General features: G+C 40.5%; 1 protein-coding gene across 1 annotated transcript in view; it reads right to left on the bottom strand.

Annotated features, from left to right (window-relative positions):
• Positions 1-693: 693 nt before the first annotated feature.
• ehd1a (EH-domain containing 1a) overlaps positions 694-18,438 on the bottom strand; it is a 44,308-nt gene continuing 26,563 nt past the window's right edge. The window contains exons 3-6 of the mRNA XM_034181141.1: positions 9,432-9,673; positions 3,615-3,785; positions 2,158-2,322; positions 694-1,840 (exon numbers count right to left, since the gene is read on the bottom strand). Coding sequence (XP_034037032.1) covers positions 1,307-1,840; positions 2,158-2,322; positions 3,615-3,785; positions 9,432-9,673 — 1,112 coding nt within the window. The 3' untranslated portion in view covers positions 694-1,306. The remainder of the gene's footprint in view (positions 1,841-2,157; positions 2,323-3,614; positions 3,786-9,431; positions 9,674-18,438) is intronic.

Below are 18,438 nucleotides of genomic sequence, written 5' to 3'. Positions count from 1 at the left end.
ACAATATATGAAAAATTGTCAGTTACAGGCTGTTCATAAACAGGGGTGAAAACATACCATCCGCCCAACTTTGTCAGCAGAGGTAATTATGAATTCCAGAAGTACTCCATGATATCACACAGACAAATCAGTTGTTTAACAGGCAGTTGATGAATTCAAATGTGGAAGCTTAGAGATGAGTACTTTTTTGTAGACACTGAATCTACATCTTGTTTGAATTATGTAAATAGATGGAAGAGTCAGTCCGGTTTCCAGGTTCCAGTCAGGTTTAACAAGCTCATGCAAACTGGTTAGTCTGTAATAACCTTTAGCTTTATTCAGCAGACTATTCACTTGAAAGTGATGAAGTTCTGTTTATTGAGCTTTGCTCATCACTGCCTGTGGACTCAGATCTCCTCCACGTGTCCTCCACAGAATCTCAGATTCTTTAGTTTACTCGTCCCTTCAGCCATTTATAACGAGTAGAGTAATCATTAATTTTAAAAGGTGACTAATTTTATGAGTGATTTTTTTTCTCCTCCTCCTCAGACATTGACTGGTTGCTGCTGTGGTTCCGGCCTGCAGAGGGCAGTAATGAGTATGTTTAACTCCTAAAAGAGGCATTTCAAAATAAAAGCCTTTAACGTCAGCTTCAAACACAAGTGAAACTCCAACATGAGTCACAGATGGTAAATACAGACGTGACCACAATTAAGAAGGTAGAGAATTGACTTTTATTCATCTAGCTTAACAATAAAATGCAAAGCACTTGGAGAGTTAACAGCAAGGAAATAGAAAAATAAATTCTAATAGCTGTTTCATTTCCTCACTCTCCAACTAGACAGAAGGGTTTTATTTCTTTGGATCAACATATTAGACTGAATACTTTTAAGACACCTTTTACACAGGATGCACAAATCCATCTTCAACCTGTCACACAACCTTCAACAACCATGTGAATCAATTCATGATCCAGTCATGTCCTTTAAATACATTGCAAATAACTCCCACTTTTTATTTTTTAATTAAGAGATACTTGAACATTTCTTCACTAATGCACAAACTGCACCATCCTCCCAAACCATCAGAAACCCCCAGTCTCTCTCTGGTGGAAAAGATCACAGCTAATCTCATCACATGTTTCAGAAAGCCTGGAGATAGGTTGTTCTTTTTTTCCTCCCTCTCTCTCTTTTTTTTTTATATGACGATGCCCCTGCTGTTCACGCTCAGCTGAGGGCTGGACTTTAGTCTGGAGAGTCCTGAGTAAGCACTGAAGCAAAGCGCTGATGTGGCTGGGCTCCAGGCTGCTCCCCTCCTCTCCAGATCACTAAGCATGTAGCGCTGTCCCGCGCTTAGATGGAGGCACTAGGTGTTCAGGCAGTGAGGGAGGCAGCTCATGGCCCTCCAACTTCACTTTGATCAGGTGGTTGGCCAGGGCAAACTCTTCATCGTCAAGAAGGCCATCTTTATCCACATCTGCAAGCTTCCAGATTTTTCCCAGGACTGTATTGGGCAGCTTGGACTTCACCATCTCCTTCTTAGCTGCAGCACCAGTCACTTTCCCATTGATTGGGGACAGGGTGTAGAAAATCTCATCGTATGTAGGCTTATCACGACCGACCACCCACTCCAGCTCATCGATACCTTCGCTGGCACCCTCACCATAACCGTGGCCAAAGGGCCCGCCCATGGTTCCCTCAAACGCGCCGCCCTTGACGGTTTGGCTGGGCATAGCAGCTTCCTCCTGGCGTACCACAGCCATGAGCCGAGCAATGTCGTTTGCGAGCATGTCCTCCACTGCCTCCATCAGCTTGGGCTTCAGTGCAACAAACTTGGAGAAGTCCTGGCCAAGTAGCTGGTCCTGAAGGGATGGGGGATATGGAAAACAGGAATTGGTGATAGAAATAGATCATTCTTCAATGGCTACCAATGGGAGTAACATACGAGAGGCAGGATTTCCTGGTAAACCAGGAAAAATAAATCTCATCCTTGTCCTGAGTCATCACAGAGAGTAAGGACAGGAAAAGAGCATAAACACGCAAGGATAAAGTCAGGATGGTCACTTTGTAACACTTACTGCTACCGTGCGCAGAGGACAGTCAACATCATACACCGACTCTTAAGATCACATCACTGCTGGTGTCTTATTGGCTTCTTTATAGCCTGATTTATTCTCACCTGCATCTTGGTAATTTTGGGGAAGTCTCCAGGTGAAATCTGGTGCTCCTTCTCAATCTTGTGGTAGATCTCTCCAAGGTTTGCGATTAGCTCCTTTTTCTTGTTGTCCTTTCCAAACACACTCGGCATCTCCTTCTTCAGGGAGCTGATGATGTAGGCGTGCACCTAAACACCACGTAAAAAAAAAAAAAAAAAGTCAATATGCAGCTGCTAAAGAGGAATGATTTTTGCTTCAATGAAAACTAAAATGAGCATTCTGAGAAGTCAACATCCACACCTTTGACACAAATTCATGTGAACTACTACATTGGGACCGAGTGATACCACAATATAGACAATTATGTGTGGCAGTAACATTGGATTAATTTGATCTAAAATTGAGGCTCTTTATCCTTGATTAGCACACAGTGCTTCCATCATATTCATTCATAGTTTTGAAACTATTTCAATTAAACATGCAACTGAGCAAGGTCACCGGAGGTCAAAGGTCATGTGACAAATAGAAACTTCATATTGTGTTTAAATGTAATGATAGCTGCATCTTTAACCAATTCCTTGAACTGGTCATTATAAACTTTCACTGTGGGTGGTGGCAGGCAAGTGGTTACTGCGCTTGGTTCCAGTGTGGAAGGTTCCTGATTGAAACCTCACCCCTGCTACATTTCTCCATGTAATGTGGAATTGTGTCAGGACTCAGGAAGGCCATCCGGCGTAAAACTTGTGCCAAATCAACATGTATATCCACCTCGGATCTGCTACGGAGATCCAGAGTGAAAACAGGGAGCAGCCAAAGGGACTTACTAGTCATTATAAAACTTTCACTATGAATAAGGTCTGGGTCAAAATCTTGACCTTCAAAAGATTTTTCTCAAAACTCAAGTCACTCGGTCTGAACTTGACCCTCAATCAATCCACAACTTTGGTGTCAATTGGATCCAAACTCAATGACTGAAAACAATACCACCACATGCACTAATAAAATAAATACCCACTAAACCCCATGCGTTTGTGGCAACTACTAGAATGCTCTGATAACCACACAAGTGGACATCTATTCAGACTCCACAATTATGTTGAAATAATGTTTTCTTCACAGACGTGAAATAAAAAGAAAAAAAAAAATCAGTTATGTGAACTGAACAGACAAATTTTAAAAAGGCACCAAAGGAATCGAAATGACCAAGATTTCACATTAGTCACAAGAACAGCAACATTCTGTTTTGGTAAGTGCATGTTGTTTCACATGCACTGCTGTCGTCACTTCTGTCTGTAGCCAATTTAGAAAGTACAAAACCGTAGTTACATAAAAATGGGACTTTTGTGTGCAATTCTCTTTATACAGACAAAATGCTGCCAAAAGAAGAAGTCGTAATTTAATTAGATGACTAAACTCATGCAGCATTCAAACAAGACTCCTTCAGGGGGGTCTTTTTAAATGTGATTTTGTTGATGCTGACCTTGGCAAGTCGGGCACGTTTGATGAGGTCGTTGAGTTTACGGAGAGCCGCGTTACGTGGCAAAGACTGAATGTCCAAGAACAGGTCCTGCTCCTCTGCTTCAAACAACTTTCTGTTGTCTGGGACCAATAGGGGCTGAGCCCAGAATGACCCGATGTACACACGCACTACCTGCAATAAGATTTACACGAGTCAGATTATGCGCCACAGTCAAGCAGGTTGTCCATTAATGCCTGCACACAAGGGGAAATTATTTCACATGTAACACTAAATCTAATATTTTATATACATAAACAAAAATACATTTAGATACAAGAGTTACAGAACACTTCACAAAGTAATAAAGGAGGCAGATACTGAACCAACAATTATTCAATTAGTTTCAAGTTGTAAAGAGGCATCAGAACACAATGCACTCTCAAAGTCAATGAATAATTCTTCAAAGTGATCCAAAGGTTTCTTTGCAACAGGCTTATGAATATGGCCTTGGCTCAAACATTAACTAAGAAAATAAATCAAGTACAAGATGTGGAGTTAAAGTGGTTTCACTCGGAAGAGGATTTTCCACTTGCAGGCTGCAGTAAAAACAAGCTGAAAACCAGGGTCCATATCCACGAAGTAGCCTAAGGCTAAAAAATAGCCCCCAGTGACATTATTCTAAGAAAAATGTCAGAATTCCTCAAATTCTTAGAATTTTCCCTTGGTAAGATAAAAATTGTCCGCAAAGCCCCTCAGGCCTTAAGATAGCTCTTAAAGTGCCAAACTGGTAAAAGTAGGGAGGAGGACTTTTAAGAAGCCCAAGAGTATCTTAAACAAAGAAGATGGCAGAAAAGACAGAGGAAGGAAAGATAGATATTCTACGTATGTAGGATGACAGTGAGTCAGTAACACGCGACCGGCTTGATCTCTGTAATTACGGTTGTATGTAAAAGTTTTGGCACCCCTGATGACTTCCATGATTTTCCATTATAAATCACTGGTTGTTTGGATCAGCAATTTCAGTTAAATATATCATATCATCACCTTCCTAAAATAATGGCCTAAGTCATATTTTCCAAAACATGACTTGGGTCATAATTTTTGATAATGATATATATTTATGTTCTCTAATGTCATATACCAACACAGAGCAGAGTAGCTACCTAAACTCTGTAAGGGAGTTAGAGTATCTTGTCAATAGTTTTACATCCTCATTGAAGACAACTTTGGATGCTGTAGCTCCTCTGAAAAAGAGAGCTTTAAATCAGAAGTGTCTGACTCCGTGGTATAACTCACAAACTCGTAGCTTAAAGCAGATAACCCGTAAGTTGGAGAGGAAATGGCGTCTCACTAATTTAGAAGATCTTCACTTAGCCTGGAAAAAGAGTTTGTTGCTCTATAAGAAAGCCCTTCGTGAAGCTAGGACATCTTTCTACTCATCACTAATTGAAGAAAATAAGAACAACCCCAGGTTTCTTTTCAGCACTGTAGCCAGGCTGACAAAGAGTCAGAGCTCTATTGAGCTGAGTATTCCATTAACTTTAACTAGTAATGACTTCATGACTTTCTTTGCTAACAAAATTTTGACTATTAGAGAAAAAATTACTCATAACCATCCCAAAGATGTATCGTTATCTTTGGCTGCTTTCAGTGATGCCGGTATTTGGTTAGACTCTTTCTCTCCGATTGTTCTGTCTGAGTTATTTTCATTAGTTACTTCATCCAAACCATCAACATGCTTATTAGACCCCATTCCTGCCAGGCTGCTCAAGGAAGTCCTACCATTATTTAATGCTTCAATCTTAAATATGATCAATCTATCTTTGTTAGTTGGTTATGTACCACAGGCCTTTAAGGTGGCAGTAATTAAACCATTACTTAAAAAGCCATCACTTGACCCAGCTATCTTAGCTAATTATAGGCCAATCTCCAACCTCCCTTTTCTCTCAAAGATTCTTGAGAGGGTAGTTGTAAAACAGCTAACTGATCACCTGCAGAGGAATGGTCTATTTGAAGAGTTTCAGTCAGGTTTTAGAATTCATCATAGTACAGAAACAGCATTAGTGAAGGTTACAAATGATCTTCTTATGGCTTCGGACAGTGGACTTATCTCTGTGCTTGTTCTGTTGGACCTCAGTGCTGCTTTTGATACTGTTGACCATAAAATTTTATTACAGAGATTAGAGCATGTCATAGGTATTAAAGGCATTGCGCTGCGGTGGTTTGAATCATATTTGTCTAATAGATTACAGTTTGTTCATGTAAATGGGGAATCTTCTTCACAGACTAAAGTTAATTATGGAGTTCCACAAGGTTCTGTGCTAGGACCAATTTTATTCACTTTATACATGCTTCCCTTGGGCAGTATTATTAGACGGTATTGCTTAAATTTTCATTGTTACGCAGATGATACCCAGCTTTATCTATCCATGAAGCCAGAGGATACGCACCAATTAGCTAAACTGCAGGATTGTCTTACAGACATAAAGACATGGATGACCTCTAATTTCCTGCTTTTAAACTCAGATAAAACTGAAGTTATTGTACTTGGCCCCACAAATCTTAGAAGCATGGTGTCTAACCAGATCGTTACTCTGGATGGCATTTCCCTGATCTCTAGTAATACTGTGAGAAATCTTGGAGTTATTTTTGATCAGGATATGTCATTCAAAGCGCATATTAAACAAATATGTAGGACTGCCTTTTTGCATTTACGCAATATCTCTAAAATCAGAAAGGTCTTGTCTCAGAGTGATGCTGAAAAACTAATTCATGCATTTGTTTCCTCTAGGCTGGACTATTGTAATTCATTATTATCAGGTTGTCCTAAAAGTTCCCTAAAAAGCCTTCAGTTGGTTCAGAATGCTGCAGCTAGAGTACTGACGGGGACTAGCAGGAGAGAGCATATCTCACCCGTGTTGGCCTCCCTTCATTGGCTTCCTGTTAATGCTAGAATTTAAAATTCTTCTTCTTACTTATAAGGTTTTGAATAATCAGGTCCCATCTTATCTTAGGGACCTCATGGTACCATATTACCCCATTAGAGCGCTTCGCTCTCGGACTGCGGGCTTACTTGTAGTTCCTAGGGTTTGTAGGAGTAGAATGGGAGGCAGAGCCTTCAGCTTTCGGGCTCCTCTCCTGTGGAACCGGCTCCCAATTCAGATCAGGGAGACGGATACCCTCTCTGCTTTTAAGATTAGGCTTAAAACTTTCCTTTTCGCTGAGGCTTATAGTTAGGGCTGGATCGGGTGACCCTGGACCATCCCTTGGTTGTGTTGCTTTAGACGTAGACTGTGTTTCATAATTGTTGTATGGCCTTGCCTTGCAATGTGGAGCGCCTTGGGGCAACTGTTTGTTGTGATTTGGCGCTATACAAGAAAAAAGTTGATTGATTGATTGATAACAGACACACACAGTAACATTTGAGAAGTGAAATGAAGTTTATAGGATTTACAGAAAGTGTGCAATAATTCTTTAAACAAAATTGGCCAGGTGCATAAATTTGGGCACCCGACAGAAAAAAAAAAACATCAATATTTAGCAGATCCTACTTTTGCAGAAATAACAGCCTCTAAACGCCTCCTATAGCTTCCAATGAGAGTCTGGATTCTGGTTGAAAGCGTTTTTTCTTTACATCTCAGGTTTGAAGGTTTCTGAGCATGGACAGCCCGTTTAAAACCACACCACAGATTTTCAATAATATTCATGTCTGGGGACTGAGATGGCCATTCTAGAACGCTGTACTTGTTCCTCTGCATGAACGCCTTAGTAGATTTTAAGCAGTGTTTAGGGTCGTTGTCTTGTTGAAAGATCCAGCCCCGGCGCAACTTCAACTTTGTCACTGATTCATGAACACTGTTCTCAAGAATCTGCTGATACTGACTGGAATCAATGTGACCCTCAACTTTAATAAGATTCCCAGTACCTGCACTGGCAACACAGCCATGCAGCATGATGGAAACACCTCCAAATTTTACTGTAGGTAGCAAGCATTTTTCTTGGAATGCTGTGTTCTTTTTCAGCCATGCATATCGCCCCTTATGTCCAAATAACTCAATTTTAGTTTCATCAGTCCACAACACCTTATTCCAAAATGAAGCTGGCTTGTCCAAATGAAATTTAGCATACCTCAAGCGACTGTGGCATGTACGCAGAAAAAGCTTCCTCTGCATTACAGCATCTCTTTGTGCAAAGTGTGCTGTATAGTTGAACAATGCACAGAGCCACTATCTGCAGCAAGATCATGTTGTAGGTCTTTGGAGCAGGTGTGTGTGTGATTTTCTTGGCCTGCCACTTCAGGCCTTATCTAGTACTGTGCCTGTGGTCTTACATTTCCTCACTATGTTCCTCACAGTGGAAACTGACAGCTGAAATCTCAGATAGCTTTTTCTATCCTTCCCCTAAACCATGATGTTGAACAATCTTTGTTTTCAGGTCATTTGAGAGTTGTTTAGAGCCTCCCATGTTGCCACTCATTAGAAGAGATGAAAAGAGTGGAAACCTTTGCAAATGGCCACCTTAAATACCCTTTTTCACGATTGGAGTCACCTGTGTAAGGAGGTTAAGGGTCAATGAGGTTACCAAATCAATTTGTGTTCCAATAATTAGTGCTAAATGTATTCAAATTAATAAAATGACAAGGGTGCCCAAATTTACGTCCGTGCCCAATTTTGTAAAAAATTATTATTGCACTACTATTCTGTAAATAGTAGAAACTTACATTTCTGATCCAGACAACCAATTTATAAAGGAAAATCATGAAAATTATCAGGGGTGCCCAAACCTTTGCATACAACTGTATTTTATGTTAATTTACTGTTGTAATGTACTTATAAGTTGTTTAGGTTCTTGTTATCATATACACATATCATTTTTATTATTGCTATTATAATAATTGGTATTATTAATATTGTTATTTTCTTTTACTATTACTTCTATTTTGCCATTTGATTCTTAAATGGACCACAATGTAAATAAGTGTTTTCACTTTCTTGTGCTATGCATGTATTTTTAATGTTACAATTATATTATGTACTTACAATGAACTTACTAAATAAACTCACATGCACGCACTCTTTCAATAAATAGATATTCTGCATGTAAGTGAAGTACATTCAAACATTTTCAAGCTGTGTAACAATTCATTTAATTCTGCTGAGTTTCATCATCATGACAAATTATTTTCACGATTACATTTCTTAATACAATTCACCTAATATGATCACCTAATGGTTGATTTCACTGTCCATTCAGAACTAGGAGCGAGCACATTTTTTTAAATTTATCCTCCCCTTTCTGTGACAGCCAATCACAGCTCTTAGAGGACTACATCATACCTAGCAACGGGGTCAACCTTGCCTCTTCACAAAGGTAGGAGTTTCTGTCCACTCAGATCTGCTCTCAGACACCTCTTGGGTGTGTCTTAGGTTGAGAGTCCTTGCCAGGATATTTTAGGCTAAGTTAGGAGCTCTTTGAGAGGACTTTGAGATGCACCGAAGATACGGACCCAGATTTTTGGCATCCTTAAAACCTGATACCATTTCAACAGTGTCCTTTTGACTGATCTGAGCAAACCTGCTTAAGGCAGCTTTATTTTCATCAGGTTACACTGCCTCACTATACAACATGTACAGAATGATGCAAATAAATAAATAAATAAATATGTAATAATAATGCAGGTCCTTCCAGACATTCTTTCATTCAGTCAGAAGGTAGAAATGTTTGACATTGTGAAGAACATTTATCTGCCCTTGGGGCAAATTCAGTGAACGGCTAACGTGCATTAAAAACAAAAAGAACTGTCAAAGCAATATTTCAAAAGTTGCTCTTTAACCTTACTTCAGGCGTGTTTATGATTTTTCCCAGCGACCACATCAGTGCTCCATACACCCTCATCAGCTGCTGAGTACTGATCTGGTCAGCCTTGTTCAGTACCACACGCATTTTATCCTCGTGGTTCTTCAGAGCGCGGATAACTTCGGAGAACTCGTCTGAAATGTCTAGCTTGTGTGCATCAAAGAGGAGGATGATACGGTCCACGCGCTCAGCAAACCACTCCAGCACTGCAGCAAAGTCGTACCCTAGAATTGGGAGTGGGAAAAAAGCGCATGTTTAAAGTGAAAAAACCTGATCCCTACAAATAGGATGTTCTGTTTTCCAGTTATTACAGCTGATCCACTTTTCCCTTGTTATGCACCAACTTTAACAGGAAACAAGCAGAACTGCATCAAATGCAATGGAAAATTGATATTACAGTCTATATATATATATATATATATATATATATATATATATATATATATATATATATATATATATATATATATATATATATATATATATATATATATATATATATATATATGTGTGTGTGTGTGCGGGCGCACAATACCAGTACAGCGCTAACAGACTCCACTCAAATTAATATTTTCTTATTCACTCACACCCCAGTAGTACGTTTCAGCTGTCGTCGGAACGTACCGCTACGCAGCAAATAACAGACCATGCTCTATCGTCATGAATATCAACAGCACAGCAAACTGATCCACTGGAGATGTATTTAGGCATTTCATTGGCTGCACACCTGAATAACAATCAGCTTGTAGGGAGAGATGGAAAACTTGTGGAGTGGTGGTACTTGAGTACTGGGTTGAGAACCACTGACCTAGTTTACATACTAGAAAATTTTGACTGATCCCATATGAACCCAAGGAGGACGTACAGCTGATGGACAGACAGCAAATCATCAGCAGAAGTTTAAATATAACGCAATGCTAAAATACCCACGGCCATATAAGTATCGCCTTCTTTATAATTTGCAGCTGTTTAATTGCTATCTCAGTGCAAAGTGTGTGTATATATATAGGGCTATATGTAAAATTATACATTTATTGTCTTTACATTAATTATTAAGATCCCATTGTCTTATTTACAATATGTGCATGTTCAATAAAGCCCCTCTATCAATCAATCAATCAATCAATCATAAACAATATATATATTTTTTTAAGTTAGTTTTATATGTAAGACTTAAACAAGGACTGCATTATACGGTTTGAATGCACAACGCAGAGTCTAAAACACCACAACGCGAAGCCATGGTCCCACATAGTGAGCTAACACAAACATTTATTTAAGTTAACTTTTTTGTGTTCTCTTCTTCTTTCCCGTCTTCAATCTTGTCCAGTTCGTCCGATGTTAAATCTTTACGCCGTTGCTTTTGCTGTTCTTCTCGTTTGCTCTCCTCCTTTCCATTCCTCAAACGTTTTATTTTGGCCAAAAATATTAAAATTCACTTGGAAATCCATGTTTTATCACGTTTCTGTCATTCACCTGTCAAAACACAGCTGATCTGCGCCAACTGATTTGCGTGTTGCTATGGTGACAACCAGAGCGCAGTGATATTAGTGACTTAACTTGCCGAACTACGTGTGCGTATACACGAAAATAATGCACGCCAGTTAGACATGGAATTCTCACTGACCATGGTATAAGACAAAATAAACGGAACATGGAAACAAATTTTTATGGAAATCAGTATACAGAGGTTTTGCAGCCCTGCTCTTAAAATAAGTCAAGGTTAGCCATCTTTGAACTTATCCAAAGTCTGGGTGCCAATAATGTTACCTGTGATTTTTAAGACTGACAGTTAATTGGGCAGTGCAGTCTCGTTGTGGGGGGTGGAGCGGTTTATTACCGAACGACCCCCCCCCCCTAAAAATAGGTCCACCCTGCCTTCACTGCGCATGCGTCATTTCGGACCACAGCAGCATGTCTGAGTCTGACTCTCTACATCCAAAGTGATCAAAGGGAATAATGTTATTATTAACCATCAATTGACAAATTAAGTCTGTTTAAGCAGAAACGAGGCAATAATCTCATTTCACTATTGACGCACCGAAATGACGTAGGCGCAGCTGCATGCCAGACGCCTGCCGTGCTGCTGCTGCGCTCTGATCGGCCCGCAGTCTTATTATGAAATAATGATGAATTTATGTGGAAATGATTGTTGTTCCAAAGCTTCAGATATCTGTCGATGAGATAGATGATGACTGCAGTGCAGTTTGAAACAGAAACGAGGTGATAATTCGTGAACTGCGGCTGACTCTTAGAAATGACCATGCTGACGCTCCAAAATGACGCATGTGCAGTGAAGGCAGGGCGGACTGTTCGGTCGGCAACACCAGCGCGCAAATATGTCGAGGCGGTTGTGCAGGAGAGAGAACGCAGCTACTCTGGCTAGGTGTGTAGGCCAAAACTTACTGACATGATCTCTCTCATTTGCCTTTTCTTCCCTTCTCCACTGGGAAGTGAAAAAAAAACAAAACTACTTTTTATGACTGCTTCGTGATTGCAACTGACAACAAAACAGCACACCATCTGCAGGTGTGAGGTGATGCTGTGTAACTTCAGGCTGTCCCTGGAAGTGGTCAAATCCCACGATATCACGCAGGGGTTCAAACAAGACTGAAGCTGCCCTGTAGGACTGGATTTATGCTGAGCACCGACAGACGGACAGACGCAAAGTCTTCGCAGTACCCGATGGATATATTTGATGGCCTTGGGCAAAAAGCCTACTCTTGAGTGATTAGAACACACACACAGTTTTGTTTTGTTTTTTTTTTTTCTTTTTTCCTGGATCTTTGTTTTAAGTTGTTGAGGAGAGAGAATTATGATTTTGATTAGCTGATGTCTGTGTCACGTGACCAGAGACGAATGCAGCTGCTCTAATCATTCCACACAATCTGTGACAGATCTGCTGCAAAGGCATTTCAACTTTGCTTTGTGCCCGAGCCCTTTTACACAAAAGAGGTACAAACAGACAGACTGGGGGGGGGGGTTGATGTCAGAGCAAGTCCACTTGTGTGCATGACATGTGAACATTAATGGAGTTACATGAGTTAAAAGTGAAATATTTTAAGTCCAAGATTCCTGTGAGAGCCGGCAGAATATATTTGCTCATGCTGTCCAGTGGTTAACATTTCTCTTCAGGGAAACAGGCAGCTGGTCAAGCAGTTATAGCGCACAGCAACAGCAGCTGTGTTTCAAACATGCATCAGCAGAATAAATTTGAACAGTTCCTCTTAGAGGGCAAGAACTTTAATAGAGCTATAGGCATGTCTGAGAGCTGTATTACAGGGCCGTATATAGGAATGTGAAAGGGGGGGTTCAAATCCTTGAGTTGGGGGTCCAGTGGGCCGCAGGGCCCCCGGTGGGGTCGAGGGGCAACGCCCTCGTGGGGGGCTCAGGGGGGCAAAGCCCCCCAAAGCAGAAGTTTTTGAGGATTTCGAGGGGTAAAAAGCTACATAAATTTCATTTGAAACCCAAAATGTATCATTTTAGGAAATACATTTTTATATACAAATAGTCCTTGCTTGGGATTGGATCAGTTGCCATAAGAACCACCCAGGAAGAACCAAGATAACATTAATGCAAACTTTATACCTGCCTGTCAGTTGCGTAAAAAAAAAAAAAAAAAAAAATCACGCATGCGCACAAAGGTTCAAGCTTGGCTGATGCAAGCGCACATGATTCAAATCCATATAGTTTTTGCAAAAAATAAAAAGGTCGGATAGTTTTCTAACAGACCTCGTATTTAGCGGTATTAATATTCGCGTTTACATTATGAATATGTACGTATATGTACGTTATGTATTAAAATAGCGGTATTTAATTTGGCGACCTTGTTTAACTTGCAAAATTCGCATAATAAATCCCACACGAATATTTGCACCTTTACAGTATTTGCAACAGGAAGGAGAAGCTCCATTTATTTCTCAGCTTATACATACAAACATGTTTTTACAAACCAGACAAGTGTAATTGTGTGTCTACATGGGTATTTACAAGCCTACTAATCTGTTTGATATCAGAGGAGGATAGGGACCAGGGAGCAAAAATTCTCAACCCCCATGGGAAAAGTTTATCTAGCAGTTTCCCCTTTCATCACTTAAGGGATTACTCTGGCAGAGGAAATTGAAACGTGAGGGTGTGTGATAATAGCTGTGTAACAGTTAGTGCTTGTTGCTTATTATCAATGAAAAGAAAATACATAACGTTGATATCCAGATCAGAAAAAAATCAGCAGGGGAAAAAAAATAAATAAATAAAAAAAAAAAAAAAAAATCAGCAGAATTCTCGGTGGGGGGGGGGGTCGGTTGAACCCCCTGAACCCCCTCTATATACGGGCATGTATTACACTATAATCTCAGGAACAATCACTGCAGTTATGGTCTGGCCATCTACACGTTTAGTAATGTGCAGATGGTGGTTGGCTCTCACTGCGGTATTGTATCACTTCCTGTTCCGGAGCACAGCGGTGTTTTGCTGTATCTGTTAGCTGTTTAATCTGCGCAGTTAGATTGATCTAGTTAACTAGATAACGATTTGTTTCACAGTGTAATCTTCACGTGCCTTAACTAAAGCACTCCTTCTGCTGAATCACCTAAATTATTTACACATTATTCACTTTGTGTGTTTTTAGGAATCCGCTAGCTTAGCGCAGCTACTAGCTCTTAGCCGGTTTAGCATGGCGGCTTCTCCTGTCTCTCCCGCACTTTTCTGCTCTGGGTGTGAAATGTTTAGTTATTCCTCGGCCTCCTTTAGCAGTAATGGTACTTGTAATAATTGTAGCTTATTCGTAGCTTTGGAGGCCAGGCTGGGCAAATTGGAGACTCGGCTCCGCACCTTGGAAAATCCTACAGCTAGCCAGGCCCCTGTAGTTGGTGCGGACCAAGGTAGCTTAGCCGCCGTTAGTTCCCCTCCAGCAGATCCCGAGCAGCCGGGAAAGCAGGCCGACTGGGTGACTGTGAGGAGGAAGCGTAGTCCTAAACAGAAGCCCCGTGTACACCGCCAACCCATTCACATCTCTAACCGTTTTTCCTCACTCGGCGACACACCCGCCGAGGAACAAACTCTGGTTATTGGCGACTCTGTTTTGAGAAATGTGAAGTTAGCGACACCAGCAACCATAGTCAAATGTCTTCCGGGGGCCAGAGCAGGCGACATTGAAGGAAATTTGAAACTGCTGGCTAAGGCTAAGCGTAAATTTGGTAAGATTGTAATTCACATCGGCAGTAATGACACCCGGTTACGCCAATCGGAGGTCACTAAAATTAACACTGAATCGGTGTGTAACTTTGTGCAAAAACAATGTCGGACTCTGTAGTTTTCTCTGGGCCCCTCCCCAATCGGACCGGGAGTGACATGTTTACCCACATGTTCTCCTTGAATTGCTGGCTGTCTGAGTGGTGTCCAAAAAATGAGGTGGGCTTCATAGATAATTGGCAAAGCTTCTGGGGAAAACCTGGTCTTGTTAGGAGAGACGGCATCCATCCCACTTTGGATGGTGCAGCTCTCATTTCTAGAAATCTGGCCAATTTTCTTATCCAGGGTTGGGACCAGAAAGCAGAGTTGTAGTGTTATACACCTCTCTGCAGCTTCTCTCCCCCTGCCATCCCCTCATTACCCCATCCCAGTTGAGACGGTGCCTGCTCCCAGACCACCAATAACCAGCAAAAATCAATTTAAGCATAAAAATTCAAAAAGAAAAAATAATATAGCACCTTCAACTGCACCACAGACTAAAACAGTTAAATGTGGTCTATTAAACATTAGATCTCTCTCTTCTAAGTCCCTGTTAGTAAATGATATAATAATTGATCAACATATTGATTTATTCTGCCTTACAGAAACCTGGTTACAGCAGGATGAATATGTTAGTTTAAATGAGTCAACACCCCCAAGTCACACTAACTGCCAGAACGCTTGTAGCACGGGCCGAGGCGGAGGATTAGCAGCAATCTTCCACTCCAGCTTGTTAATTAATCAAAAACCCAGACAGAGCTTTAATTCATTTGAAAGCTTGACTCTTAGTCTTGTCCATCCAAATTGGAAGTCCCAAAAAACAGTTTTATTTGTTGTTATCTATTGTCCACCTGGTCGTTACTGTGAGTTTCTCTGTGAATTTTCAGACCTTTTGTCTGACTTAGTGCTTAGCTCAGATAAGATAATTATAGTGGGCGATTTTAACATCCACACAGATGCTGAGAATGACAGCCTCAACACTGCATTTTTATTTATATTGTTAGACTCGATTGGCTTTGCTCAAAATGTAAATGAGTCCACCCACCACTTTAATCATATCTTAGATCTTGTTCTGACTTATGTTATGGAAATTGAAGACTTAACAGTATTCCCTGAAAACCCCCTTCTGTCTGATAATTTCTTAATAACATTTACTCTGATGGACTACCCAGCAGTGGGGAATACGTTTCATTACAGTAGAAGTCTTTCAGAAAGCACTGTAACTAGGTTTAAGGATATGATTCCTTCTTTATGTTCTCCAATGCCATATACCAACACAGGGCAGAGTAGCTACCTAAACTCTGAGTGAGATAGATTATCTCGTCAATAGTTTTATATCCTCATTGAGGACAACTTTGGATGCTGTAGCTCCTCTGAAAAAGAGAGCCTTAAATCAGAAGTGCCTGACTCCGTGGTATAACTCACAAACTCGCAGCTTAAAGCAGATAACCTGTAAGTTGGAGAGGAAATGGCGTCTCACTAATTTAGAAGATCTTCACTTAGCCTGGAAAAAGAGTCTGTTGCTCTATAAAAAAGCCCTCCGTAAAACTAGGACATCTTACTACTCATCACTAATTGAAGAAAATAAGAACAACCCCAGGTTTCTTTTCAGCACTGTAACCAAGCTGACAAAGAGTCAGAGCTCTATTGAGCCGAGTATTCCTTTAACTTTAACTAGTAATGACTTTCTTTGCTAATAAAATTTTAACTATTAGAGAAAAAATTACTCATAACCATCCCAAAGACATATCGTTCTCTTTGGCTGCTTTCAGTGATGCCGGTATTTGGTTAGACTCTTTCTCACCGATTGTTCTGTCTGCGTTATTTTCATTAGTTACTTCCTCCAAACCATCAACATGTCTATTAGACCCCATTCCTACCAGGCTGCTCAAGGAAGCCCTACCATTAATTAATGCTTCGATCTTAAATATGATCAATCTATCTTTATTAGTTGGCTATGTACCACAGGCTTTTAAGGTGGCAGTAATTAAACCATTACTTAAAAAGCCATCACTCGACCCAGCTATCTTAGCTAATTATAGGCCAATCTCCAACCTTCCTTTTCTCTCAAAAATTCTTGAAAGGGTAGTTGTAAAACAGCTAACTGATCATCTGCAGAGGAATGGTCTATTTGAAGAGTTTCAGTCAGAGTTTAGAATTCATCATAGTACAGAAACAGCATTAGTGAAGGTTACAAATGATCTTCTTATGGCCTCGGACAGTGGACTCATCTCTGTGCTTGCTCTGTTAGACCTCAGTGCTGCTTTTGCTTTTATTACAGAGATTAGAGCATGCCACAGGTATTAAAGGCACTGCACTGTGGTGGTTTGAATCATATTTATCTAATAGATTACAATTTGTTATTGTTGAAGTTATTGTACTTGGCCCCGCAAAATCTTAGAAACATGGTGTCTAACCAGATCCTTACTCTGGATGGCATTACCCTGACCTCTAGTAATACTGTGAGAAATCTTGGAGTCATTTTTGATCAGGATATGTCATTCAATGTGCATATTAAACAAATATGTAGGACTGCTTTTTTGCATTTGCGCAATATCTCTAAAATTAGAAAGGTCTTGTCTCAGAGTGATGCTGAAACTAATTCATGCATTTATTTCCTCTAAGCTGGACTATTGTAATTCATTATTATCAGGTTGTCCTAAAAGTTCCCTGAAAAGCCTTCAGTTAATTCAAAATGCTGCAGCTAGAGTACTGACGGGGACTAGAAGGAGAGAGCATATCTCACCCATATTGGCCTCTCTTCATTGGCTTCCTGTTAATTCTAGAATAGAATTTAAAATTCTTCTTCTTACTTATAAGGTTTTGAATAATCAGGTCCCATCTTATCTTAGGGACCTCATAGTACCATATCACCCCAATAGAGCGCTTCGCTCTCAGACTGCAGGCTTACTTGTAGTTCCTAGGGTTTGTAAGAGTAGAATGGGAGGCAGAGCCTTCAGCTTTCAAGTTCCTCTCCTCTGGAACCAGCTCCCAATTCGGATCAGGGAGACAGACACCCTCTCTACTTTTAAGATTAGGCTTAAAACTTTCCTTTTTGCTAAAGCTTATAGTTAGGGCTGGATCAGGTGACCCTGAACCATCCCTTAGTTATGCTGCTATAGACTTAGACTGCTGGGGGTTCCTATGATGCACTGAGTGTTTCTTTCTCTTTTTGCTCTGTATGCACCACTCTGCATTTAATCATTAGTGATTGATCTCTGCTCCCCTCCACAGCATGTCTTTTTCCTGGTTCTCTCCCTCAGCCCCAACCAGTCCCAGCAGAAGACTGCCCCTCCCTGAGCCTGGTTCTGCTGGAGGTTTCTTCCTGTTAAAAGGGAGTTTTTCCTTCCCACTGTCGCCAAGTGCTTGCTCACAGGGAGTCGTTTTGACCGTTGGGGTTTTTCCGTAATTATTGTATGGCTTTGTCTTACAATATAAAGCGCCTTGGGGCAACTGTTTGTTGTGATTTGGCGCTATATAAATAAAATTGATTTGATTTGATTTAATGTCAAAACACTGTAATTTCTGGAATTAATTCTGGCAGCCCCGCAACTGAATTAAAATTTGGCACAGTGGCTCTCGGAGATAGGCCAGTGCTACTGACTTCAATTTAACAGCAATCAGACCAGTGCCCTAAAACTTCTTAGGGTGTCATGTAACCACTACTGGTATGAATAATTCTCCAGTTATGTACTGTGACCTGCAAAAACCATTGAACTTGCTGATTTAAAAGTAGTACCCGGTTTAGTGGGTTTTGTCC

This window comes from Thalassophryne amazonica, chromosome 11 (genome assembly GCF_902500255.1).
Source record: "Thalassophryne amazonica chromosome 11, fThaAma1.1, whole genome shotgun sequence".
NCBI classification, from domain to species: domain Eukaryota; kingdom Metazoa; phylum Chordata; class Actinopteri; order Batrachoidiformes; family Batrachoididae; genus Thalassophryne; species Thalassophryne amazonica.
Note: the sequence above shows the minus strand (reverse complement) of the source record. Positions and strands in the feature narration are given on the sequence as shown.